Below are 23,191 nucleotides of genomic sequence, written 5' to 3'. Positions count from 1 at the left end.
TGTTTTGTCTCAATTAGCTAACATAAGCCACAACTTTTAGCTATTAAAGCCCATCTAGAAAAAGTGACCAACATCAATACTGTGACAAAACATCAACTAGACATTCAGTTTAAGGAAGGACTTTCATTTGTTATGATGGCTCAAAGCTGTCTCTAAGGTATCTTTCCTCTGGCTAATATTCCTAGCTTGCCATGCTAGCACAGGTCCAGGCAGGAACCCTCTGACTGTTCCCACTTCGTGCTTCAAGACAAGACATGCTGTTAGAGCTCCTCAGTGAGGAACATGGGGAACTCTTGGCTTTGTCTATGTCTTCTTTTGAATGAATTTTCAAGCCTTTTCAAATCTTAGGTCTTTATTTGTGAAAGTTATATTGACTTTTTTTATAGGCCTGTTTAGCTTCTGTTATATTCTTCTCTTTTTATTTATTTTTTTATTCTCATCTATTGACTCTCACTGTTTTATTCTTGACGCTGACCTTCAGCTTTACACGACTCTATTTAAAACAGATTTTAAAACTGCTTTTTATAAATGGTTTTTATTAAGGTCTTTACAGTCGCATTTTATTTTGTTTTTGTAAAGCACTTTGTAGCACTAATTTTGATAACTGTTAGAAAGTTACTAAAGAGTCTCCATACATTTTATTGCTATGAATAACAGAGTCTGATGTGGTACTGGCAAACTGAAGTTCTGATAGGAAGCAGACAATTGCTTCACAGGGTGATGTGTTTCATTATTATTCAAATCTTTTTATTGGTTTTAAAGATCCATTAATATAGAGAAGGTTGCTCCTCTGTCTCTTGAAAGACAAAAATATAATTATTAAAAAGCAGTAAAGGCTCAAATAAACCATTTTCAAGTCTCAGTATCATTTATAAAATCTATTTTCTCAATTTGCATGAAAGTATCCTTGATTCAAATTCTGATCAAAGTGCTTCAACAGCGACATCTGCAGGCTACAGGAGACAGGGCAGCCTGTGTGCGTGTGGCGGCAGAGAAAAAGACCGTAACAGTCTCGCCTCCTCGGGATGGGATGGCTTATTTGATTGTAATGCACTTCAGCTTTTTCATGCTGATCCTCGTTAGCAGCCACGAAGGACTGATAAACTAGGAGAGAAGTGACTTCAAGGAGGAGTACAGGGGAGACGGGGGAAAGGATGGAAAGTTTTACTGCCTCAGTTCTGGCACTGGATTACAATGACCTGCATCACGGGATAAAGCACAGATCAAGCTTTTAGGACTTTTTAAAAAACATTTAAACTTGCTGACTAGGCACATTTTGTGTGCCTCGCAAAGTCAGTATCAGTATTATGGTATTGTTTTACACACACACACACACACACACACACACACACACACACACACACACACACACATATATACATACATACATATATATATATATATATATATATATATATATACACATACACACACATATATATATACACATACACACACACACATATATACACATATATATATATATATATATATATATATATATATATATATATATATATATATATATATATATATATGTATGTATGTATGTATGTATGTATGTATGTATGTGTATATATACATATGTATATATGTGTGTGTGTGTGTGTGTGTGTGTGTGTGTGTGTGTGTGTGTGTGTATATATATATATATATATATATATATATATATATATATATATATACAGTGGGGCAAAAAAGTATTTAGTCAGCCACCGATTGTGCAAGTTCCCCCACTTAAAATGATGACAGAGGTCAGTAATTTGCACCAGAGGTACACTTCAACTGTGAGAGACAGAATGTGAAAAAAAAAATCCATGAATTCACATGGTAGGATTTGTAAAGAATTTATTCGTAAATTAGGGTGGAAAATAAGTATTTGGTCACCTCAAACAAGGAAAATCTCTGGCTCTCACAGACCTGTAACGTCTTCTGTAAGAAGCTTTTCTGTCCCCCACTCGTTACCTGTATGAATGGCACCTGTTTGAACTCATCATCTGTATAAAAGACACCTGTCCACAGCCTCAAACAGTCAGACTCCAAACTCCGCCATGGCCAAGACCAAAGAGCTTTCGAAGGACACCAGGAAAAGTATTGTAGACCTGCACCAGACTGGGAAGAGTGAATCTACAATAGGCAAGCAGCTTGGTGTGAAAAAATCAACTGTGGGAGCAATCATCAGAAAATGGAAGACATACAAGACCACTGATAATCTCCCTCGATCTGGGGCTCCACGCAAGATCTCATCCCGTGGGGTCAAAATGATCATGAGAACGGTGAGCAAAGATCCCAGAACCACGCGGGGGGACCTGGTGAATGACCTGCAGAGAGCTGGGACCAAAGTAACAAAGGTCACCATCAGTAACACACTACAACGGCAGGGAATCAAATCCCGCAGTGCCAGACGTGTTCCGCTGCTGAAGCCAGTGCATGTCCAGGCCCGTCTGAAGTTTGCCAGAGAGCACATGGATGATACAGCAGAGGATTGGGAGAATGTCATGTGGTCAGATGAAACCAAAGTAGAACTTTTTGGTATAAACTCAACTCGTCGTGTTTGGAGGACGAAGAATACTGAGTTGCATCCCAAGAACACCATACCTACTGTGAAGCATGGGGGTGGAAACATCATGCTATGGGGCTGTTTTTCTGCCAAGGGGACAGGACGACTGATCCGTGTTAAGGACAGAATGAATGGGGCCATGTATCGTGAGATTTTGAGCCAAAACCTCCTTCCATCAGTGAGAACTTTGAAGATGAAACGAGGCTGGGTCTTCCAACATGACAATGATCCAAAACACACCGCCCAGGCAACAAAGGAGTGGCTCCGTAAGAAGCATTTGAAAGTCCTGGAGTGGCCTAGCCAGTCTCCAGACCTCAACCCCATAGAAAATCTGTGGCGGGAGTTGAAAGTCCGTGTTGCTCGGCGACAGCCCCAAAACATCACTGCTCTCGAGAAGATCTGCATGGAGGAATGGGCCAAAATACCAGCTACTGTGTGTGCAAACCTGGTAAAGACCTATAGTAAACGTTTGACCTCTGTTATTGCCAACAAAGGTTATGTTACAAAGTACTGAGTTGTGTTTTTGTTATTGACCAAATACTTATTTTCCACCCTGATTTACGAATAAATTCTTTACAAATCCTACCATGTGGATTCATGGATTTTTTTTTTCACATTCTGTCTCTCACAGTTGAAGTGTACCTCTGGTGCAAATTACTGACCTCTGTCATCATTTTAAGTGGGGGAACTTGCACAATCGGTGGCTGACTAAATACTTTTTTGCCCCACTGTGTATATATATATATATATATATATATATATTATATATATATATATATATATAAACACCCAGCACGCCCCTGCGGGCGGTTTATCCTTCAAGCTCGGGTCCTCTACCAGAGCCCTGGGAGCTTGAGGGTCCTGCGCAGTATCTTAGCTGTTCCCAGGACTGCGCTCTTCTGGACAGAGATCTCCGATGTTGTTCCCGGGATCTGCTGGAGCCACTCACCTAGCTTGGGAGTCACCGCACCTAGTGCTCCGATTACCACGGGGACCACCGTTACCTTCACCCTCCACATCCTCTCGAGCTCTTCTCTGAGCCCTTGGTATTTCTCCAGCTTCTCGTGTTCCTTCTTCCTAATATTGCTGTCATTCGGAACCGCTACATCGATCACTACGGCCGTCTTCTTCTGTTTGTCTACCACCACTATGTCCGGTTGGTTAGCCACCACCATTTTGTCCGTCTGTATCTGGAAGTCCCACAGGATCTTAGCTCGGTCATTCTCCACCACCCTTGGGGGCATCTCCCATTTTGACCTCGGGACTTCCAGGTTATACTCGGCACAGATGTTCCTGTACACTATGCCGGCCACTTGGTTATGGCGTTCCATGTATGCCTTGCCTGCTAGCATCTTGCACCCTGCTGTTATGTGCTGGATTGTCTCTGGGGCATCTTTACACAGCCTGCACCTGGGGTCTTTCCTGGTGTGATAGACCCCAGCCTCTATGGATCTTGTGCTCAGAGCTTGTTCTTGTGCTGCCATGATTAGTGCCTCTGTGCTGTCTTTCAGTCCAGCTTTGTCCAGCCACTGGTAGGATTTCTGGATATCAGCCACCTCCTCTATCTGCCGGTGGTACATACCGTGCAGGGGCCTGTCCTTCCATGATGGTTCCTCGTCTCCCTCCCTCCCTCGTCCTCCCTCCTCCCTCCCCTATATATATATATATATATATATATATATATATATATATATATATATATATATATAGCTCATAACATTTTAGTTATACTTAACACATAATTATTAAAGTTGTAATTACACACTGTTTCAGCATATCTGTGATGTTTGAATAGTTTTAAAAATGAATCCTGAAAATGAAAATGTTAATCTGCAGACAGCCTACACTCCTCAGAGCAGTCAAAAAATATGAAGATCCTTAAACAGAAGCAGCAGGAAACACAGCCAACTTTCCACATGTGTTGCTCACTATAGTTGTTGATGTAGCAATGGAACACATTTGGAAGATCTTTTAGCCCAGGGCCCCAACGAGCTGGCTCATCAAACATTTCCTCCCAACGAGAGCAAGGTTCCTTAAATATTACTGTAACTGAAGAACAACCAACAACCACTCCATACTCTCACCAGGTTCTGCATCACCTGCTGCTATACCGCCATCGATGCCTAAAATTTATTTCAGGGAGGATGAAATCATATCATGCAATCCCAATAAAAGGGACCTGAGTCTGCTGGGTTATTAGCTCCAGCTCCTCCTGCTGAATCTGTGATTATTCGTTCAGCACACACAACAGAGCATCAGACCACATTCTTACCTGTCATAAGAAATTAGCAAAACATATCCAGACAACAATGCAAACATATGACCAACATTTACACATCTTATCATATCACTTTTATTATCAATAGCCTACTGAGAAACAGCCTATTCATCTATGTCCTCTGTAATGGAAATCTGTTTTTGATCTATATCATTTGACTTACTTAAGCTACCCTACTAAGTCCCACTGTACTAAATAGAGGACATCCTGGGCTTACCATTGATATCTCATCTGTCTGGGTGGCCTCTTTTAGCTCCAAAGAGGAAGGAAATCACAGACAAAGTTCAATGGGAAGATTCTTTTTTTCCTCGGTTCTCAGGAGGATATGAACCAAAATGAGGATATGGTTTACAAGAGTCAAGACAACTTGCTTCAGCAGGTAACAAAGGCAGCGATGAGGAGTCAAACTGTGGGCTGATTTCCACTTTGCTTTTTCTTGTCAGCTTTGTATATGTATAAATATGTAAGCTACAAATAATGATTATTCAGAAGTATTATTCAATCATCACACCCGTAACCTCCTGAAGTCTAAGTTACAATGTGTGATAATCCCATGTGTCAGAAAATTACTCTTTGTTCCCTGACTGCCAAAACCCAGGAGAATAATTTGATAAATATGCACCGCATACTGACTGCCTAGGGTTAGGTTTAAGCTTAGAGCTGGGGTTATCTGATGATGACTTAGATGTCAGAGGGTTTATCACAGGGGTGTCCAGCTCCAGGCCTCGAGGGCCGGTGTCCTGCAGGTTTTAGATGTGTCTTTGATCCAACACAGCTGATTTAAATGGCTAAATTACCTCCCCAGCGTGTCTTGAAGTTCTCCAGAAACCTGGTAAGGAGCTAATCATTTGAGTCAGGTGTGTTGACCCAGGGTGAGATCTAAAACCTGCAGGACACCGGCACTCGAGGCCTGGAGTTGCCCACCCCTGGTTTATCATATATCAGGGTGGGGGTATACCACTCCTTCAGACACACCCCCTTACCTGTGAATATTCCTGTATAGTAAACAGTCTGTAAAACTCGGTGTGTCCGATTCCTGCTATGCACTGCTAAGATCAGTGGCTGACAGCAAGTGAAAAATACAAATATGCTATCTGCATTTGACCATTTTGGAGTACAGCTTAGCTTGCCTGTAAGCTGTATTTAAACTGTCTCAGCTAAACTTCTGCTGAGGTTTGCTTTGAGCCGTCCTTCTGATGTTTGCCAAGGCAATCAGCATACTCTGATGAAAAGTCAGAGGGCCTTATCGAACCATGAAATGATTTAAAGTGGCATGTCTTCATCTCCTGTTTCCCATCTTTCTCTCTCAAAACCATGCCCATTATTCACACTGCTGTACTTTTAACCCAGCTCACCTCTGGATGTGGTTTTTAGATACATTTCCTATTTTGGGGGAGCTTCAAGTGTAGATGACTGTTGTGCAAATCAAACAGTACTCCCGTCTGCTGCTATTGGCTGTTTCAACAGCAGATATTTTGACATGTCACATCAGGAAGGACCGAGGTGTGATTGATGGTGTTAATCACAGAGTCCACTTATAAACATTCCAGTCCTTGTATTGTGTACATTTGCTCACTTGCATACACCTGCATGACACAGAGCCATCATTACTGACATCAGCCCCACCTGTGCTTTCCTTCCAATAAGAAATCAAATGTTTAAAAGCTTCTTTTAAAATAACTATTTCTCTCTCTGATTGTTGGGGAGAACATACAGGGAAAAAATTATGAAGCTATACTTAGTGATATATCTCTTAAAGCTATTGAATGTAGCTCTTTAGTGAGCAACAGAACTACAACATAACTAGTGACATCGGTCAGAGCGTAAAAAGGCCATTACTGGATGCTGATTACGGTGTGAAGCTCAGTAATGTTACAGAAAGTCCTCCGAATTTCCTCAAAATCTACTCCCATTCATGACAGACGGTTGATTTGACCTCATACTAAAAGTTAGTGATTCATTAGCTTGATTGTGTTGGGACTCCTTTACTTTTGTAGGTTCCTACATGTTTGTTCTTGAAAAACCCATGACGGAGCCTGCTCTGTTTGAACCAGTGAGCTTAGTTAAACGCAGGGTCATTTGCATTTACTGGAATGCAAACTGGAACCATTTTTCATTCACTTTGACATGATTATGTTTTTCTCTGCACATAGGCCAGAGCTCACAATAGCCATGGTGGAGTATGCAGAGCCTAATTTTCGAGCTTTCAAAAGAACAAAAACATTTCCCTCGAACAAAGAGATCAGGTTTTATTTTATTTTAAGTCAAAATCCAGTGGTCTTCCCTCCACTGTTTGACATCTTTAATACAACTTGTACCTGAAAGAGTCTCTTGGTTATCCTGTAGGTCAGGAATGTCAAACTCATTTTACATCGTGGGACACTTTGATCTTTAAGTGGGCTGGATTACTGAAACTTCCCATTCTGTCAATGTAAAGACGTTTAACTACACAGTCTCAATATCCTCCTGAGAACCAGCTCAAAAGATGACATCCTGGCCTTTCCAATGATATCTCATGTGTTTGGGTGGCCTCTTTTAGCTTCAAATAGGCAGGACATCACAAAAAAAAGTTAAACCGAAAGATCCTTGTTTTAGGGCTGGGCCATATCATACCGTTCACGGTAATACCGGTATAATGTTGGGCAACAATAAGAAAATGAAATATCGCGATAGAATACGGGTAAAACGCGCATGCGCAGTGCCTTTGTTTTCATACGCACATGACGGAAAAAACACGGTGGCGATACAGAATGAGAAGGGCGAAAGTGGATCGTTGAATGAAATAGATGAACCAGAACTGGTTTGTAAAAATGCTGCAACTTCAGTGGTGTGGAACTGGTTTGGCTTTCGTCCATCAGATACACAACAAAGCACTATTTTTGGTAGCGCGTGCTAGCGGGCCGTCGTTATTACCGTGTTTTTTGGAAAATACGGCACACTTAAAATCAATCCTTTGATTTATCTGAAAATCGACAGTGCCCCTTATAATCCCGTGTGCCTTATGTATGAATTCTGGTTGTGTTTACTGACCTCGAAACGATTTTATGTACACGGCGCTCGAAAATCTGTCAAATGTTTTAGTACGACTTTGCTAAGCTACGATGGATTGTCGGAGCATTACGGCTATCATAGGGAGGAGCCTCGCGGAGTGATACGTACTGTGCTTCAACATAATGGTACCGTATAGTGTGTGTGTATAACCTCTTTTTAAGTTTTGTGGATACTATACATGGTTATGCTGAGGATATGTCGGCCAATTCCCACTGGAAATGCCTTTTGGTTAAACTGTCAGCAAGGAATTTGCATTTGCACTGTTAAATTTTTAGATAACTTTAATGCACATAAAAAACAGCTGCTTGTTTAAGCGAAAATACATTGATATTTTTATTTGCACTAATAAAGTTGTGGAGTTGTAAAGTATTTTGTCTAGTGTCAATTATATCGTCAGTTATATCGTTATCTCAAATTTTCAAATGTATATTGTGATAAATATTTTTGGTCATATCGCCCTGCTCTACCTTGTTTCCTCGGTTCTCAGGAAACAAAAAGAAGTGCAATTTAAACTGTGTGCCTCAGTTTTTCTACATATTAAACAAATTGTGCTGCAGGAAACAAGTTTTTCGTGTATAAATTCTAAGAAATAATAGCCAATTCCTGAATAAGTCAAAGTCAGAAATTCCGAGTTCCCAGTTGGAAGTTTTTTGTTGAACTCCCACTCAACTCGGACTTCTTGCTCAGGAGTTGGATCATCCCCAGATACTTTGATCTATCAAAGCATTATAACATAAGTATTATCCTGTATTGCTAGTGATACTTGAATCGCTCTACTTTGCTAAGAACCAAAAGAAATCTGTTTTTTTTTTTTTTCTGGGTCTGATGTATCTGGAACACAGTGCAAATGTTTTAAATTACATAGAAACGTTTGGTAGCTCATTGCCCGTGTTTTTGTTAATAATGTCCCATAGTGGAAAAAAACTAATTTCTAAAAAACATCTATCACTTTATTGTTTATCTATTACTTAATAACACTGATGTAGTAGGAATGCGGTGCGGGGAAGCTCTTTATCAGTTGGCAAAGCTTTAAATGCAAATACACATTGTCCAAAGTTGTCCAATGGGCCTTCATTGCTAGGCCGACTCTGGGACCCGGGCCTTATGTTTGACACCCCTGCTGAAGAATATTGAGAACTGAGAAAGCGGAACATTGTGTGCCACACGGATATAACAACGAGTTACCGTGACAAACAAAACAAAACCGCACAAACATAAACTGCAGTTACTGTGCAGCTAATATATTTTTCCCTTGCTTAAACAAACCAATTATGTGCCCTCCGCCAACGAGCTCGCACCCACAGTCGCGAGTCATATCTCTGCACTAAACAAACCCAGACTGTAGTTTATCTGTTACATAAGCCTCTGAAAGTGGACTTACACCTATAGCCACAGCCAGCGGCTTTAGCATGTTACCAACTGCTGCACTGCCTGCGAAGACGCATACGACATTGAAACTCTTGTAACCCATTTTAGTCTCACGTCCCGGGAGTTTACCTACTGCAAAAGACATATACTGGGTAGACATCTTGGCTCAGCCCAGACCGTGCCCGTTCAGCCTTACCCTCGCGTGGCGGGAGCCACAATGACGCCAGTTGCACCACTACGTAGGCGGCGTGCACCGCGATCCCTCAGGTGCGCATGTCAGCGAAGGGGTTCCCTAGCGGTAACGCAGTGAAAAAGCGAGCCAACAACACTATTTCCGGTTTGAAAATTGCTTTCAGAATAAAGGTTTTAAAAAAACATTTTCAAAATGTTTTAAGCCAGCGGTCCCCAACCTTTTTTGCGCCACGGACCGGTTTATGCACGACAATATTTTCACGGACCGGCCTTTAAGGTGTCGCGAATAAATACAACAAAATAAAACTAGTACCCATACCGAAAAAAAGAAGATTTATTCATAACACACGTGAAAAGACCAAGGAAAGCCGAGTAAACGATAAAAACGATAACAAAATAACGCTGAAAACCGATAAAAACCCTGAAAACTATACATTTCACACCTGAACCTCAACTCTCGCGGCCAAAACGACTCACGGACCGGTACCCGTCCGAGGCCCGGGGGTTGGGGACCGCAGTTTTAAGCCACTGAATATTTGAGTATTACTGATCTCAGAAAAGGAAAGAAGTAAATTATACAATCAACTGTCATTTTTGAATAGTTCAGGCTCTGTCCGGAAATGGACAATAAATCCTGCTAGTCTATAATCCCAAAATATAATGATTGTGTGGGGACAGAAAATACACAGCTGCTCCCAGCTTTTGAAGTCTTGAGCTTGGTAAACCAGCCAGGTTGCTTTTGTTGATGTAAAATAGTTGTACCTGTGTGAAAAGACTTATAATTTGCGGTGTTAACAGATATTGGATTACTGTTTAAATACTCCTGCTCTCAAAGGCGGCCCTCCACAACATTTTATAAAATTGTTTAGGTTTTTTTCTTAATTCAGGATAAAATGAAATCTCCTGTCCTGAGCTTGGGATATTGAATCTCACTGCAGCTGGACAATTCTCTAAGACTGTGTGGCGGCCAGTTTTTCTTTTCTTAATTTTTCTTAGCGAAATAAACTGGAAATAAATACTGTTTAAACTGGGAAAATTCTTCAAAGGTTGAGAAAAGTTCTAATGAATTCTCTTAAACATTTTTTTTCCACCAATGACTTTTTTAACCTAATAAAATATAGCATTAAAAAACATATTTGTTTTGACTGTTCAACTGCAAGTGTGCTCATTCTTGAATCTATGCCTTGAACAGCTGCGGCAAGCTTTACATGGATGGTGCTGTTGCAGTGGATGTTTTCTGACACATCCAAACAGGGCATGAATTGTTGTTGAGAAAATCAAAGAACACACACACACACACACACACACACACACACACAAACACACACAGACTTGTCTTCACGTTTTTTTAGAGAGGTTTACGGAAGTGCCAAGTATTCCATGGTCCAACTTTTCAGATGTGTCATCTTTTTACTGTTAATATCACTGCAAATTGTTGTATGGAAGTATAGTAATCATGTTTGCAGCCCAAATAATTCTATGCATGAATAAAGTAAAGGTTTACTTCCATCCTAGGAAAAGGATGCTTCTTTGGGGACATTGCACAGAAAAGCCTGTCAGAATATTAATTTAAAGGCGTTTCCTATGAGACTGTAAACATGTAACAGTGAAAAAGCGGATTTACTTTTGTGTTATATGAGGATGGAGGAGAGCAAGGTAGTTGTGTCACCTTTAGATGGTCGTGGTTTAATTGTGAAAAACGGAATTCGGAAGTGTTGCCGTCTTTGCTGCTAGCAGAACACAGGCCGCAGTGATTTGGTAGCCGCTGCAGTAGGAGGAAGGACCGCGGTTCTACCGCTTCTATCTTTCAGTTTCGCCTCAAAATTTGCTTGGTGGTTCTTTCTGGTAGCAACCAGTTAATTATATGTAGAGTAACGATCTTATATGACAGCTAAATCGTAGTATTACTAACGGACAGTGATATCAATCGCCATTTTAATCGCACGTTTTCCCTGTCAGAAGCGCTAGCACAACAATGGCTCTGAAAAGAATTCACAAGGTAAGGAAGTGAACGGCGAGGCCCAGGATTTCGCAGTTTGGTTATAGATCTAATTCCAAGGTTGTCTAGCGGATGCTTGTCCGGCAGATTAGTTGTACTGACAATAATTTGAAAAACGGATCTATTTATTCAAGTTAGGTTTGAGCTGGCAGCTAACGGTCTGTGAGTCTGAATAGCGAGCGGCGACACTGAGAGCAGCAATGCGCCGCCTTTCAGTGCTGCTACAAATGGGCCAACTCCACCATTGGCTGTGTTAGCTGTTCTTGGTTGTGTCACATAGCTTCACAATCTGTTTCGGTTCATTAAGAATGTATTCGATACCGCGTATAAAAAGATGTTTAGCTTGCCATGGTTGTCACTAGTTAATGGTATTAGTGGTGTGTTAGCTGCTGCTGGCTAACATTATCTCTCCCGGTTGTTGGCTAGTTTGGATGCAGGCTAGCCCACTGCATTTCTATCTTTATAGTAAACTAGCGGCAGTTTTCACGATATGCTATCAGATATGTCTTCATTAGTCGATATAAACGGCAGCCTACGTAGCTAACATTATTCAACACGGCGGCTTTCGTTTACTTAACCCGCTATTTGATTTGACAGATAACTGAAGTTATCCGGCTAGCGGTAACGGCTAGCTCAGGAGTCCAGAGCTTATTTAATTAAAGGACGGACGGCTTCTTTGTCGCTAGCCATTTAAATACCCGATCATTTGCTGTTGTTAGAGGAACAGTAAAAGTTCAAACATAATGATCGCTATATCGGAAGCGAGCATGTACCTCCTCCCCGTTTTTTTTTTCGTTAACTGTATATTGTCATCTTAATTCATAACCTGCAGGTTTTCGCAGTAGTCATGTCAAAGCAGCCATGTTATTGTTTGCATTGAACATGCTTATGGCTCAACGGGAGAAGCAGTACATAAGGAAATTCTTGTTAATGTTAGCAGCGAGTCGGTGTTGTAAAAACAGGCCCCACGCGTTGTTCGCCTTTGATGGCATGTTGCTGATAGCAGGCGAGCCCTATAATCGTTATTGTGCCGCTCGTCTGATTGAGTTAGCTCCGCGTTGTTTGGTCCTGTTGCAATTAATTCCCCACGTAGCATAAAGGCATGTCATAATTTGGCCAGGCAGCTCGCTTCATGTTTCTCTTACATGACATCCTGTGCTGCTGTCGAGCCGGAGAGGTTAGCGTTTACGCTAAGCTAACGTTACCAGCATACCGTTTACTGCGAGCTAACCAGTTTACACGGCTGTGTGGGCTATAGTAAAAGCTTTGTCAAATTATCGTTATCTCGGTTTGGGTGTACGTGTGTTAGCCGCTCTACCTGGAGAAAGGCAGTTACGTAATAGCGGTCAGTGCCATAAGCAAAGGCTCGGGGTGCTATAGTAGTGTTGTTGTGTCACCGGGAAATGCTTTGAGAGTTACTGTAGCAGGGAGCCTTTATGGCTGTGGCACCGGCCTCAGGAGCTGTCTGAAAACAAGACAGAGCTCCTGGTGAGCAGAGGAAGTAGTAAGTAGAACAGCCTCTATAAGATTATTGAAGCTCTTTTTTTGTGCCCACCCCAAACACATGCTTAAACAGAGGAAATTCTTGTGTGGTTATTTTTATGTTGCATTTCCTTTTTCTCTCTGTTCTTTAGATTGGGGTTGCGCTGATTGTTTAATTAATAGCCCGATATTGGTGTTTGTAAAACAACCTGGCTAAACCTGATATTTCTGCTTGCTCCTTCTTTGTTATTTGTTTTTTTTATCATCTCTTCTTTCAGTTTATTCGGAGGATTGTTGAAGGGAACTTTAAAAATGTGTATATTAGAAGGATATATTCTTAACGATTAAGTTGAATTTCTGAGACAAGTCAAAATACACTGATAATCGTGTTTTAGAAATGAGGACATTTTCTCTGTTAATGTATAGACTGCTTGGACCTCACACAGAGAAGAAGAAGAAAACAGCAAAGTGCTCTGTTCTATACATTGTAGCTAAAAGGTTGAGATGCAGTTTGGCAGGTTCACCTTAAACCTTCCACACTTTCCTAACACCCTTTGATGAACTCAGGGCGTTGACTTCAATCTTTAACATTTTAAATTTATTTTCAAAATGGAAAATATTAAAATCAATTACTTTATATTATTCTTATTTTTTTCTTCATTTGGCCCTACTTAATTACAAAGAAATAAATGTCATTCACCTCTTAAACACACTGTCTGGACTCTTATCTGGCACAATACTGATGTGACACAAAAGATAAACAGGACACTTTCATCAGTGAATGCTATCCTGTATGCAGATGCTGGTGTTTTTAGCCCTCTTATCTGTTCTTAGTTTTTATGGTCTATTTAATGCTTCGCTGTATGGCCGGACCCAAACAACTCACATCTCTTTGGTTTGTCTCAGGAGTTGAACGACTTGGCACGGGACCCACCAGCCCAGTGTTCTGCAGGACCAGTAGGAGATGACAGTAAGTCAACATTTAAACCCACAGTGTCACGTTAGCTGTGTGTAAGCAGGATTCAGAACCCTTTCCCGCTTTTTATTTGAACTTATTCATAATCTTATGTGACCAAATCATTTTTCAATCATCAAATTATACTCGCATATGACATAGGAATCAATGACAGATCCATGAAGACCAACATCTATAAAATAGATTAAATTAGTGTTCGTTTCTGCTTGAAGGTTATTCTTAGAGCTCACATCCAGGAAATACCTGCAGCTCCTATTGTGAAGATTTCTGGGTAATTATAAAAGCATAACCCACTGTATTGCTTCATGTAGGTTTTACTTTTACTTTCACAGCAAGGGTATTTTTTCTTTTGTAATGTTGGGAGTAAATCAGAGTTCAGATTTCTTTTTTTAATCTCATAGACTGAACCAATAATGAAATGCAGAAGGCATTAACTGAACTGAACTTAGCCCTGCAGTATGTTTGTCAATGTTTCCTTGTAACCAGTACTTTAAATGTTGTATGTAAAACTCCCAAGGTGCTTCTATTATTGCTGGTTAATTAAACAAAATTTGGTCCTAATGCTAAAAATTTGTGTGCAGAGTTAAAAAAAAAAAAAAAAAGTTCAGAATATTGAAAAACTTTGATGATATGGGGATTTTTTTTGTACTGAAGGAAAATGTTTAGTGAGCAGTTTAACACTTTCTCTTTGATGCGTTTCTGGTTTGATCAATAAGTCACTCAGTCCTAAACCACAGTGTCCACAATCTTGTGACCTGAGGTTTAAGTGTCAGTAAATCCAGACACTTAAATGCCTGCATAATTTTGGAATTTTCACTTTGGCTCGATCTCATCAACTTGGTCTTGACCCTGCTGTAACGTCAAAATCCAAACTGTAGTTTTTAATGACCAGCGTCCAGTTTAGTTAGTTGCTTTTAAGAAATATTTTGATACATTAAGATCTTGTATTGTGGTAGATCTGACGCTGTCCCGTGCTATATACACAAACAGATACATTCAGTTAATCGCTCTGATGATGTGCCTTGATATTTAAGTCCATTTAACGATTGCTCTTATTCTGTCTTGGTAATACAGCAGTGTTTTTACATATAGCTGTAATCCTTTATAATCATGTCTTTTATGAATGATAGTGTGGGAGTAATAATAATTGCCCTAGATGGGTATGTTTAGAACAAGTAGCATGAATAAACACAGACAGATTGTATTTAGGATGTTTAAAAAAAATAGACAGAGTGACTATATTAAGTGTATGCACGCTGATTTAAATATGAACTCATGGACTTGCAAATTACGTGCTGCCCCAGTCATTGCACAGAGGTTGACGCAAACTTAGCCAGGAGTAGTAATGCGGCGGCTGCCTGCCCGACACATCCTGAGTGCAACACCTGGGTTCAACAAGAGACCGACACCCACGCTGTTGTCTCATGTTTGAGGTTTGTGACGTCTGCATACATAACCAGAATCGTCACAGGGTGTACAGTGCAGCTGCTCTAATATGTTGTATTGTTTTTAGGAAACAATCTACATGCTTTGTTTCTTTAGTCTGTTTTCATGTCTTCAGACTGATTTTTGCATATTGATATCTGTTCCTAAATTATTTATTGAAACTATTCTTTAAAACAACAAAACTTATGTGCAAGATTCCTTGAAGATTATTAAATGAAATATGAATATGTTGTGTTGAAACTCAAGACTAACCCATGAATGTGTTAATATCCTTTGTGTGTGCGTGTGTGAGGGGGGATGTTGCATTTAGGTTCCAGTCAAAACAAAAACATTTGATTTTTATCTTAGGACCGCACGCGCAGGACACGTCCATATGTGTCTGCATGCTGTCAAGATCACAACAACCGTCTGAGGAGTTTTTCCTTTGTTTTAAAGTCTGACATTTTAATGACACAATCATAGTGTGGATCCCGTAAGCACTGCATCCTGGGATTTTGGTGTGCAGTCTGTGTTTGTGCACGATAGCGTCTAACTTTTGTACTTGTGCGGGGAAAAAATCAGTAGCAGAACTTTTTATTTGTTTGCTGTACACATCGCTTCCTGCCATCAACATCAAAAAAACCAAGACGGTGTCTCTTGTGAAATGCAGTTATTGTGGCTTTCTTCACAAATGTGACATTTCTCCTCAGACAGGATGCTTGAATTGGACAGGTTTAAAAGATCACAGTCAGATTACAGTGGTTTGTTTTGGTGGTTATCCAAGCTCTTTAAAAAAATCACTTCTTGTTTATTAATTTCCTCTGAAGCAGCAGGTTAGTGTTATTCATGTGCTGCAAGTGTATATGTAGTCATTTCTAATTAAGAAAAGACTGTCCTCAGCTGCACTTTATTTAAAGCCTGTTACTCAACTGTATAAATAAACAGGCACGCTTCATGTGGCATTATTTATTCTAACACTTCCCAGACACACATCATGTCCTCAGTTTCATAACAAATTTCTCCTTTTTTGTTTCAGTGTTTCACTGGCAAGCCACAATAATGGGACCCGTAAGTACTCACACAGTCACAGCTTTAACCGTTACTTTAGGTTTATGGGAAATTCACGTACATGCGCACGACTCTGAATTGTTCTCACTATAAGTTTTCTACCTGCCTGTTTCCTTTTATACCATAATTGTAATGAAGCCCATTGGGCTTCTCTCTCCTTCAGAATGACAGTCCTTACCAGAGCGGGGTTTTCTTCTTGACCATACACTTCCCCACAGACTACCCCTTCAAACCGCCAAAGGTGAGCACCAGAGCATGCAAAGAAGTAGCTTTTCATAAACAGAGGGTGCCTAAGTTCCTCTTGCCCGTTAAAGCGTGCCACAGCTTTACGTCGTTCAGCTTTCTGCCGTCTCCCCCTCTTTCTTGGCTCCCCCCATTCATCTGTTTTCAGGTTGCATTTACCACAAGAATCTACCACCCAAATATCAACAGCAACGGCAGCATCTGTCTTGACATCCTGCGATCACAGTGGTCTCCGGCTCTCACCATCTCCAAAGGTAAGGAGATGTTTCTGGCTGCAGAGTAAAAGAGAAACGCCCCGTTTTCTTCTTTTTTTTCTCCCGTGAAAGCGCTACCTCCAAATGCATTCCTGTGGCAGAGGTCCTTGATTTAAACTGGCGCAGCACTATCTCAGTGAATGTCAGAGATGGTCCTTGAGCTAATACAGTGGTTTACACAAATAGCGTCCCTCATGCACTGTGAGTGTTTTTGTAGACCAATTATGTTTATGATCAGAAGTGGAATAGATGGGACATGCTAGCATGTGAGGGTCATCCAAAGGAAAATGTATCCAAACTCTGAAAATGTCAGTTTTTATGTGTGAGAACTCTTAACCTTTTGTGTGGTCTGTTCCAGTTCTCCTGTCCATCTGCTCTCTGCTGTGCGACCCAAACCCGGACGACCCATTAGTACCCGAGATCGCCCGCATCTACAAGACTGACAGGGAAAAGTGAGTTGTTTGCATGAATAGTTTGCTTTCATGTGCCTTTTCAGATTGTTGCTAGTAACACTGTTGCTAACAGTGTGTGACATAACAGAAAAAATTGAAACTGTCACCACGAGTCTTTAAAATAGCCGCACAGTTAACAGTGAGGTTCAGATGTGTCACTCACTCCCCACATTTGGTTTTGAAACACCCAGACAGCAACAGCAAACCTAACTCGGGGCTTCATAATGGGCGAATATCCTCTGTGGCCATGTCCAACTTTTATATACAGGCTATGGTCAAGAAGGCTGTTTAATGTTAGAGCGTGTGAAACTTGAGCTTTTTGATTAGTCATGCGTGAGGGTGAATGAATGCAAACATTGGGGCACAGACATGCCACCTTTCTGGAGTTGTCACCCCGTTGAGACGATCAGAATTTGCTACCTGTGAAATTAACGATTGATCGATAAGGCCGGAGAGCCAGAATTGGCTCAACAAAGACTCCCAATTTGGCCCACTGGCTCTGGAAAGTATGAAATATTGCATATATTTTGGATTTTAACTATTTTCATAACTTGGAACTTTTATAAAGACCCAAAGAGCTCCCCATGGTCATTTGTGCTACATCAAAGTAATTAAGTAGTAGATAAATGACTAAATGGCAGAAAAGGTTCTTTTTTTTTATATATAAATATCTACTATAAAAAATAATAAAATCTTACAATGGGTCCACAGTAAATAAAAATAAAAAATTACATTTTATGTGAATGAACAAATTAAGTCACAACTCTTTCAGTAACTTTACACATTTATTTCTTACTCTTTCAGGCCAGAGTCGTGCTGACAGGTGTGTTTTATATACAGCACGTTTCTCTTATCGTGTAGAAAAACAGATACGTTCCATTGAAAATTCCTTTGTCTTATATTAAAGTATCTGAGGGATTTCATATGAAGCTAAACATCTTTATCGTGACAGAAAGGAGAATGGCACTCGTCTGAGCCTACGATGTAAAATGAGGACGATGTGTCTGCTCTGTGCCATTCGCTCATGAAATTTCTGCCCTCCTCTTTGGCTTCTCCCCAGCTTGATGCACTCTGACAAAAACCTAATTGCTGTGCAGGTTTAGTGACAGGCAGTGGATGGCCAATTAAATTGTTGAAAGTGCAAGCAAGTTTTGAACAGTCACGGTGACGTCGCAACAGAAACGTGATGCGGCCACACTCGTTGCGATTCAGACTTCGGGGAGCATCTGCTCTAATTCGGGCTCCCCGTTTCAGACACGTTGATGGGACCAGTCAGAGTAAAGGCAGTGGTGCAGATTGACTACAAGTGTTCAACATGTTGATCCTTCACTAAGTTAAAACTGACCACTCTCCTCTCTTTCTCTTTTTTTTTTTTCTTTCTTGTTCACAGGTACAACAAAATAGCTCGGGAATGGACACAAAAGTATGCAATGTAGTGTTGGGGGTAGAAACATGGCCAACCACCTCTACGACGTAAAGGCTAGGGGAGCTTCAGACGTAAAGAGAAAACAAACAAAAAAACCATACAAACAAATGAAAAGTTTAAACAAGATCTTGTTGGTTTCCATTGGAGTGCTTTCTTTGAGCCACGCCTCCCCTTCACCAGAGTACCTGTAAAACTCCCTCTGCCCCACCTTCTCTCTCTCTCCCTCTATTTGCTCTATCTTTACCCCTTCCCTCCCTCCGCCCCTCAGCTCACCCACCCCTCCTCTAGTGTACATATTGTCAACTTGCAATGGTAAAGCCCATCTCCCCTTTTTCACCACCTACCAACTCCTCCTCCATCTCCTGACTTCTGTATTCCATTTGTCACCAAGCAGGTTGGGCTGTCACCGATCCTCCACCCTCCCCTGTTTATTCCCTGCACGCCCGCATTCTCACCCACCATCACTAAAAGCATTCCTTTAAGCACCAGTCAAGCTTTGAGGGGACCTTTTTCTTCCCCCATTATCTTCCAGTTTAATTTTATTTTTGAGGGGGAGGGGACAGTAAGATGGAGGGATTTTTACACTCTGCACCCTTTCTTGTTTTTGTTGTCCTAATGATTTCCATCTGTAGGGGTGACATTTCAAGGAAGTAGTCAAAGAGCACTCTGTGTTTTATACAAGGCTATGTAACATGGAAAAAAATTACACGCAGCCTATTTTTGGTCTTCTGTTGGATTCTATGAAAGGACTTGAATTTATCCCCACACCTCCTGTTCCTCATTCCTCCCTCCCCCAATCTTCCCTCACCCAAGTTGACCCCTTTGTGTACACACACACACACACACACACATGCACACACAACTGTAACCCCCATGTCACCCTCACCACCATCGTTTCTTTATTCACAAAAAGTGGAGGTTCTGGACCAGGTATTTAAGCAATTCATTTTTTTTCTTAGTTTAACCTGTGTTTTTATTTCCCACCCCATAATTCTTTAGTTTGCTTTTATCTTTCTTTTTTTGTTTGTTTTTTTTTGCTATTGTTAAATTAGAGGCTAACATCTTAAATGGCTATGGGACTGGCTTGGGCTCTGGGTGCGAGGAGAACCCACTCTTCTTGCACAAAACCTCTGTATATTGAATTACCTGAGAGGCTCGTTGAGCTTTGTGTGTTGATTAAACTGTGTAATAAAAACCCTCGACTCCTGTGTTGACTCATACTCAGCCTCTTTTTGAAGAAGGCATACAGAGGCAGGTTGGCAACATCTGAATGCAGTTAAGAGGAAGTTCTGCAGAAATCTAACAGGATAAATAAGATGAGCAATTACCTCATTCTTTTATGGTTACCTCTATTCCACAGAATTCTGTGAATACTGGGGAGCATAACAAAAATACAAGACTTGAAAGCTTTTGAAATTACATAATTCTTGGGCGCTTGTAGAGTCCAGTCAAGCCTTTAGAAAAGGTCATTTGTCGCCCTCTGGTGGTATGTAAAGTAGTTAAAAGTTGGGAGACCTTCCAGCTCTGTCACAGCTAAATTAAAAGCTTTGACTGGTAAAACTTTATAATTTATATATTTAAGCATTGTAAATCTATAAATGGGGTTTATTTTGAGTCAAAGGTGTTATGTTCAACCCCCCCCCCTCCTTTTTTCTTTTTTTTTTTAAGCCAGTGACCTGTAAAGGAAATGGGACTCACCAAAGCTCGCAGTGGTCAAGATAATTATCCGCCGTTAGGAAAATTTGCCAGGCAGTGGAATTTTATTTATCTTTTGGCTATGGACCCGATAGTGAAGAGTTTTAACAAATACACTTAAAATAAAACGTAATATTTATTTATTTTATTTCTGGAACGTATAACTCATCACGGCAATTCCAACTTCAAAGAGCGCTAAAGCGAAGCCGGAAATGGTATGGGGGTTACGCTCTTACCCTTGTCGAGCTTCGTTCTTCCTCGGTTTTGATTGGTTGGTGGGCAGTGACGCAGCAGGTTCGGTGCGCTGTCAGAGTGGATAGTTTTGATAAGCTCTGTGGTTGACCTTGCTGCTGAGCGCTGATCACATACAGTACACCGTCCAAGGAGGGGAAAAAAAAAAAAAAAACTCCCAACATGTCAGCCACCCATTTACCTGCAATGCCAATGCCTCCGATACCCGACTTACCCAGCTCGGGTTTCAGGTTAACTAAAGGTAAAGTATTAAAGCTGGCTAATAGCATGCTAGCCTTGTATGAGTGTTTTGTTAGCCGTTAGCGGGTCTGCGACAGTGTTGTAGAAAAAACTGTAGGATACTGTGTGGTTGTATTGAGGCTACCGCGTTTAATAGTAACGTAAAGACTCAAATATTTTTATATAGACTTTGTAGTTGCATTGTAAACTTTTCCCCTTCTTCTGGCATGGCGCCGTTAGCTGGCTAACCGGTCACCGAACCCAGTTGGACACGGGTTAATTTTTCCAACTTTAGACTTCACTCAGTGTGGGCCACAGCTAAACGCTATCTCCGTATGCCCGGCTTCCCGCCGCTCTAGCCAAGCAGAAGTTCACAGAAGTTGCTGATCAGGTCTGACAGCAGGGCCCACATTCCTGTTCTGAAACATGTGATTCTCAGTACTCGGCAGATAATCCTCCATGGCTTGGAAAAATTTCGCCACTCCTGGCCTTGGAAAACACCGCCACATACCTGCTTGTTGGTTTTCTAAGAATAGGCCTAAACTACTCTAGCATAAACCCTTTCAGAACCGAGAAACTGTTAATGCCACTAGGTCCGACAGGCTGAAATGATGACTAAAATGATGTTGCCTCAAATGACAGTTATGATCACTTGTTTAAGACATTACATAAAAGTCCTTATCATATTTGTCTTTTTTCAGAGCATTTTTTGGTTGCCGTGCCGGTGGCGGTGGTTGCAGCTGTCGGAGGCTTTCTCGTCAGCCAGTACCTGAACAGGCGGAGCTGCAAAAAGGGCCAAGTGAACACCTGCATCAACAAAGACAGCCCTAAAGTGGTCCACAGCTTTGACATGGAGGACATCGCCACCAAGGCCGTGTACTGCCGCTGCTGGAAGTCAAAGAAGGTTGGTCCCCAGGCAGCGATAAATGTCCTTTAGCTTAAACTTCAAGTAACAGTCATTGAGCTTTCTAAGCTTGCAGGTAATCTTATCAGAGGTCCAAAACTGCTTAGCTTTCTGCAGTCACAGGTCACGGTTTGACACATATTGTGCTGATCACATCCCAGTTGGTAATGGGATGTGACCATCTTTAACATCCCTGACCTGCGCTGAAAGTTACCCTCTGACAGCCCTCCATGCTTAGTCGGTTTCAAACTGCTGTTAGCATGAACTCATATGTGGCTAACAGACTCTCTTCATATGACTGATAAGAGTGAATTCTGTTGTCGTTTCTCCTCTTCCCTGCAGTTCCCTTACTGCGATGGTTCCCACACTAAACACAACGAGGAAACCGGGGACAACGTTGGACCGCTCATCATCAAAAAGAAGGACGCGTAATCTGAGCCACCGGAGAACTCGGCCCTCCCTGACTCCTCGCACGCCCGGCCCGATCATCTGTCATTCTCATTGCCGTGTCACACTGATTGATGATTACAGTATGACGCTGATATGTTCAGTCCAAACTCTGAGCATTGTCCTTTGCCCGTAACAGAAAAACATAGTTTTAATATCAAACTGGCCACACTGCTCTGACACTGCTTAGTGTGACTTTGAAATCAAAGGTCATTTGAGGACAGATAAGTTAGATATGGTGGCACTATGACTGCAGCTCGCAGTATGACCTACTTAATGTGCCGTTTGTTTAAAGTTCTCACTGGGCCTGATAAAGGTGAAATATTTCCCCGTGCGGGCATTGTGCCTTCATGTTTGGTGTCCTTTCAGCCGCCTCCTCTGGCTGTGGGGCAGGTGGCTGAAAGACGAGACCTTCAGTCAGTCCAGCGTCTCGGTGAACTGAAGCGTAGGCCTTAAATTTAAATCTAAACCAGAATCCAAACGCTCACACAACCCTACATGAATGTTAACACACATTGTTTTGTTTGTTTTGCTGCTTTAGTCAGAGGAGGTAGAAGTTTAGTTTGTTGTTAATGAACTGTTGAAACTGTCTTCTTGTAACCAGTTCCTGTGGCTTTCTGGGAAAACTTGTGTTGAATCTGTGTTCAGCAGCTCGTGCCCATTAAGAATATATTCTGCCGTTTCAGCAGGTAGATTTTTCTACTGGCTGCGGGGTGTCTGGTTTGATTCATTGTTCTGTACATTGTGAATAAAACTTGAGTGACCCAATTTGAAAGCTTCATTTATTCATTTTGTTCGCCTTTTTCCACCACAGGATCGGAACGCGTGTCACAGCGCTGTGCTGATGGATTAACGCAGGACGGGGGTAATGAGTAAACAGCTCTGTGTGCGTGTGTGTGA

At 41.3% G+C, this 23,191-nt stretch overlaps 2 protein-coding genes across 2 annotated transcripts; both read left to right on the top strand.

Annotated features, from left to right (window-relative positions):
* The first annotated feature begins 11,168 nt into the window (after positions 1 to 11,168).
* On the top strand, positions 11,169 to 19,982 carry ube2d2 (ubiquitin-conjugating enzyme E2D 2 (UBC4/5 homolog, yeast)). The gene is made up of 7 exons (XM_004563198.6): positions 11,169 to 11,448; positions 13,837 to 13,900; positions 16,368 to 16,399; positions 16,563 to 16,640; positions 16,791 to 16,896; positions 17,255 to 17,348; positions 18,739 to 19,982. Exons 1-7 carry the CDS (start codon positions 11,425 to 11,427, stop codon positions 18,782 to 18,784), a joined length of 444 nt encoding a protein of 147 aa, XP_004563255.1. The 5' UTR covers positions 11,169 to 11,424; the 3' UTR covers positions 18,785 to 19,982.
* A 765-nt stretch (positions 19,983 to 20,747) lies between these two features.
* zgc:110843 (CDGSH iron-sulfur domain-containing protein 1) lies at positions 20,748 to 23,059 on the top strand. The gene is made up of 3 exons (XM_004563196.5): positions 20,748 to 20,962; positions 21,642 to 21,844; positions 22,187 to 23,059. The coding sequence occupies exons 1-3, from the start codon at positions 20,884 to 20,886 to the stop codon at positions 22,274 to 22,276; spliced, it is 372 nt and encodes a 123-aa protein (XP_004563253.1). The 5' UTR covers positions 20,748 to 20,883; the 3' UTR covers positions 22,277 to 23,059.
* Positions 23,060 to 23,191: the final 132 nt, after the last annotated feature.

This window comes from Maylandia zebra, linkage group LG2 (genome assembly GCF_041146795.1).
Source record: "Maylandia zebra isolate NMK-2024a linkage group LG2, Mzebra_GT3a, whole genome shotgun sequence".
Taxonomy (NCBI): domain Eukaryota; kingdom Metazoa; phylum Chordata; class Actinopteri; order Cichliformes; family Cichlidae; genus Maylandia; species Maylandia zebra.
The sequence above is the reverse complement of the archived record's forward strand: the minus strand, read 5'-3'. Positions and strand labels throughout refer to the sequence as shown.

Bases quoted from the DNA above. Each gene is read 5' to 3' on its own strand.
- ube2d2 (XM_004563198.6), top strand. From the start codon at position 11,425: ATGGCTCTGAAAAGAATTCACAAG. The intron at 11,449-13,836 runs GTAAGGAAGTGA...GGTTTGTCTCAG, and splicing joins CTCTGAAAAGAATTCACAAG to GAGTTGAACGACTTGGCACG. The intron at 16,641-16,790 runs GTGAGCACCAGA...ATCTGTTTTCAG, and splicing joins ACCCCTTCAAACCGCCAAAG to GTTGCATTTACCACAAGAAT.
- zgc:110843 (XM_004563196.5), top strand. From the start codon at position 20,884: ATGTCAGCCACCCATTTACCTGCAATGCCAATGCCTCCGATACCCGAC. The intron at 20,963-21,641 runs GTAAAGTATTAA...GTCTTTTTTCAG, and splicing joins GGGTTTCAGGTTAACTAAAG to AGCATTTTTTGGTTGCCGTG. The intron at 21,845-22,186 runs GTTGGTCCCCAG...TCTTCCCTGCAG, and splicing joins GCTGCTGGAAGTCAAAGAAG to TTCCCTTACTGCGATGGTTC.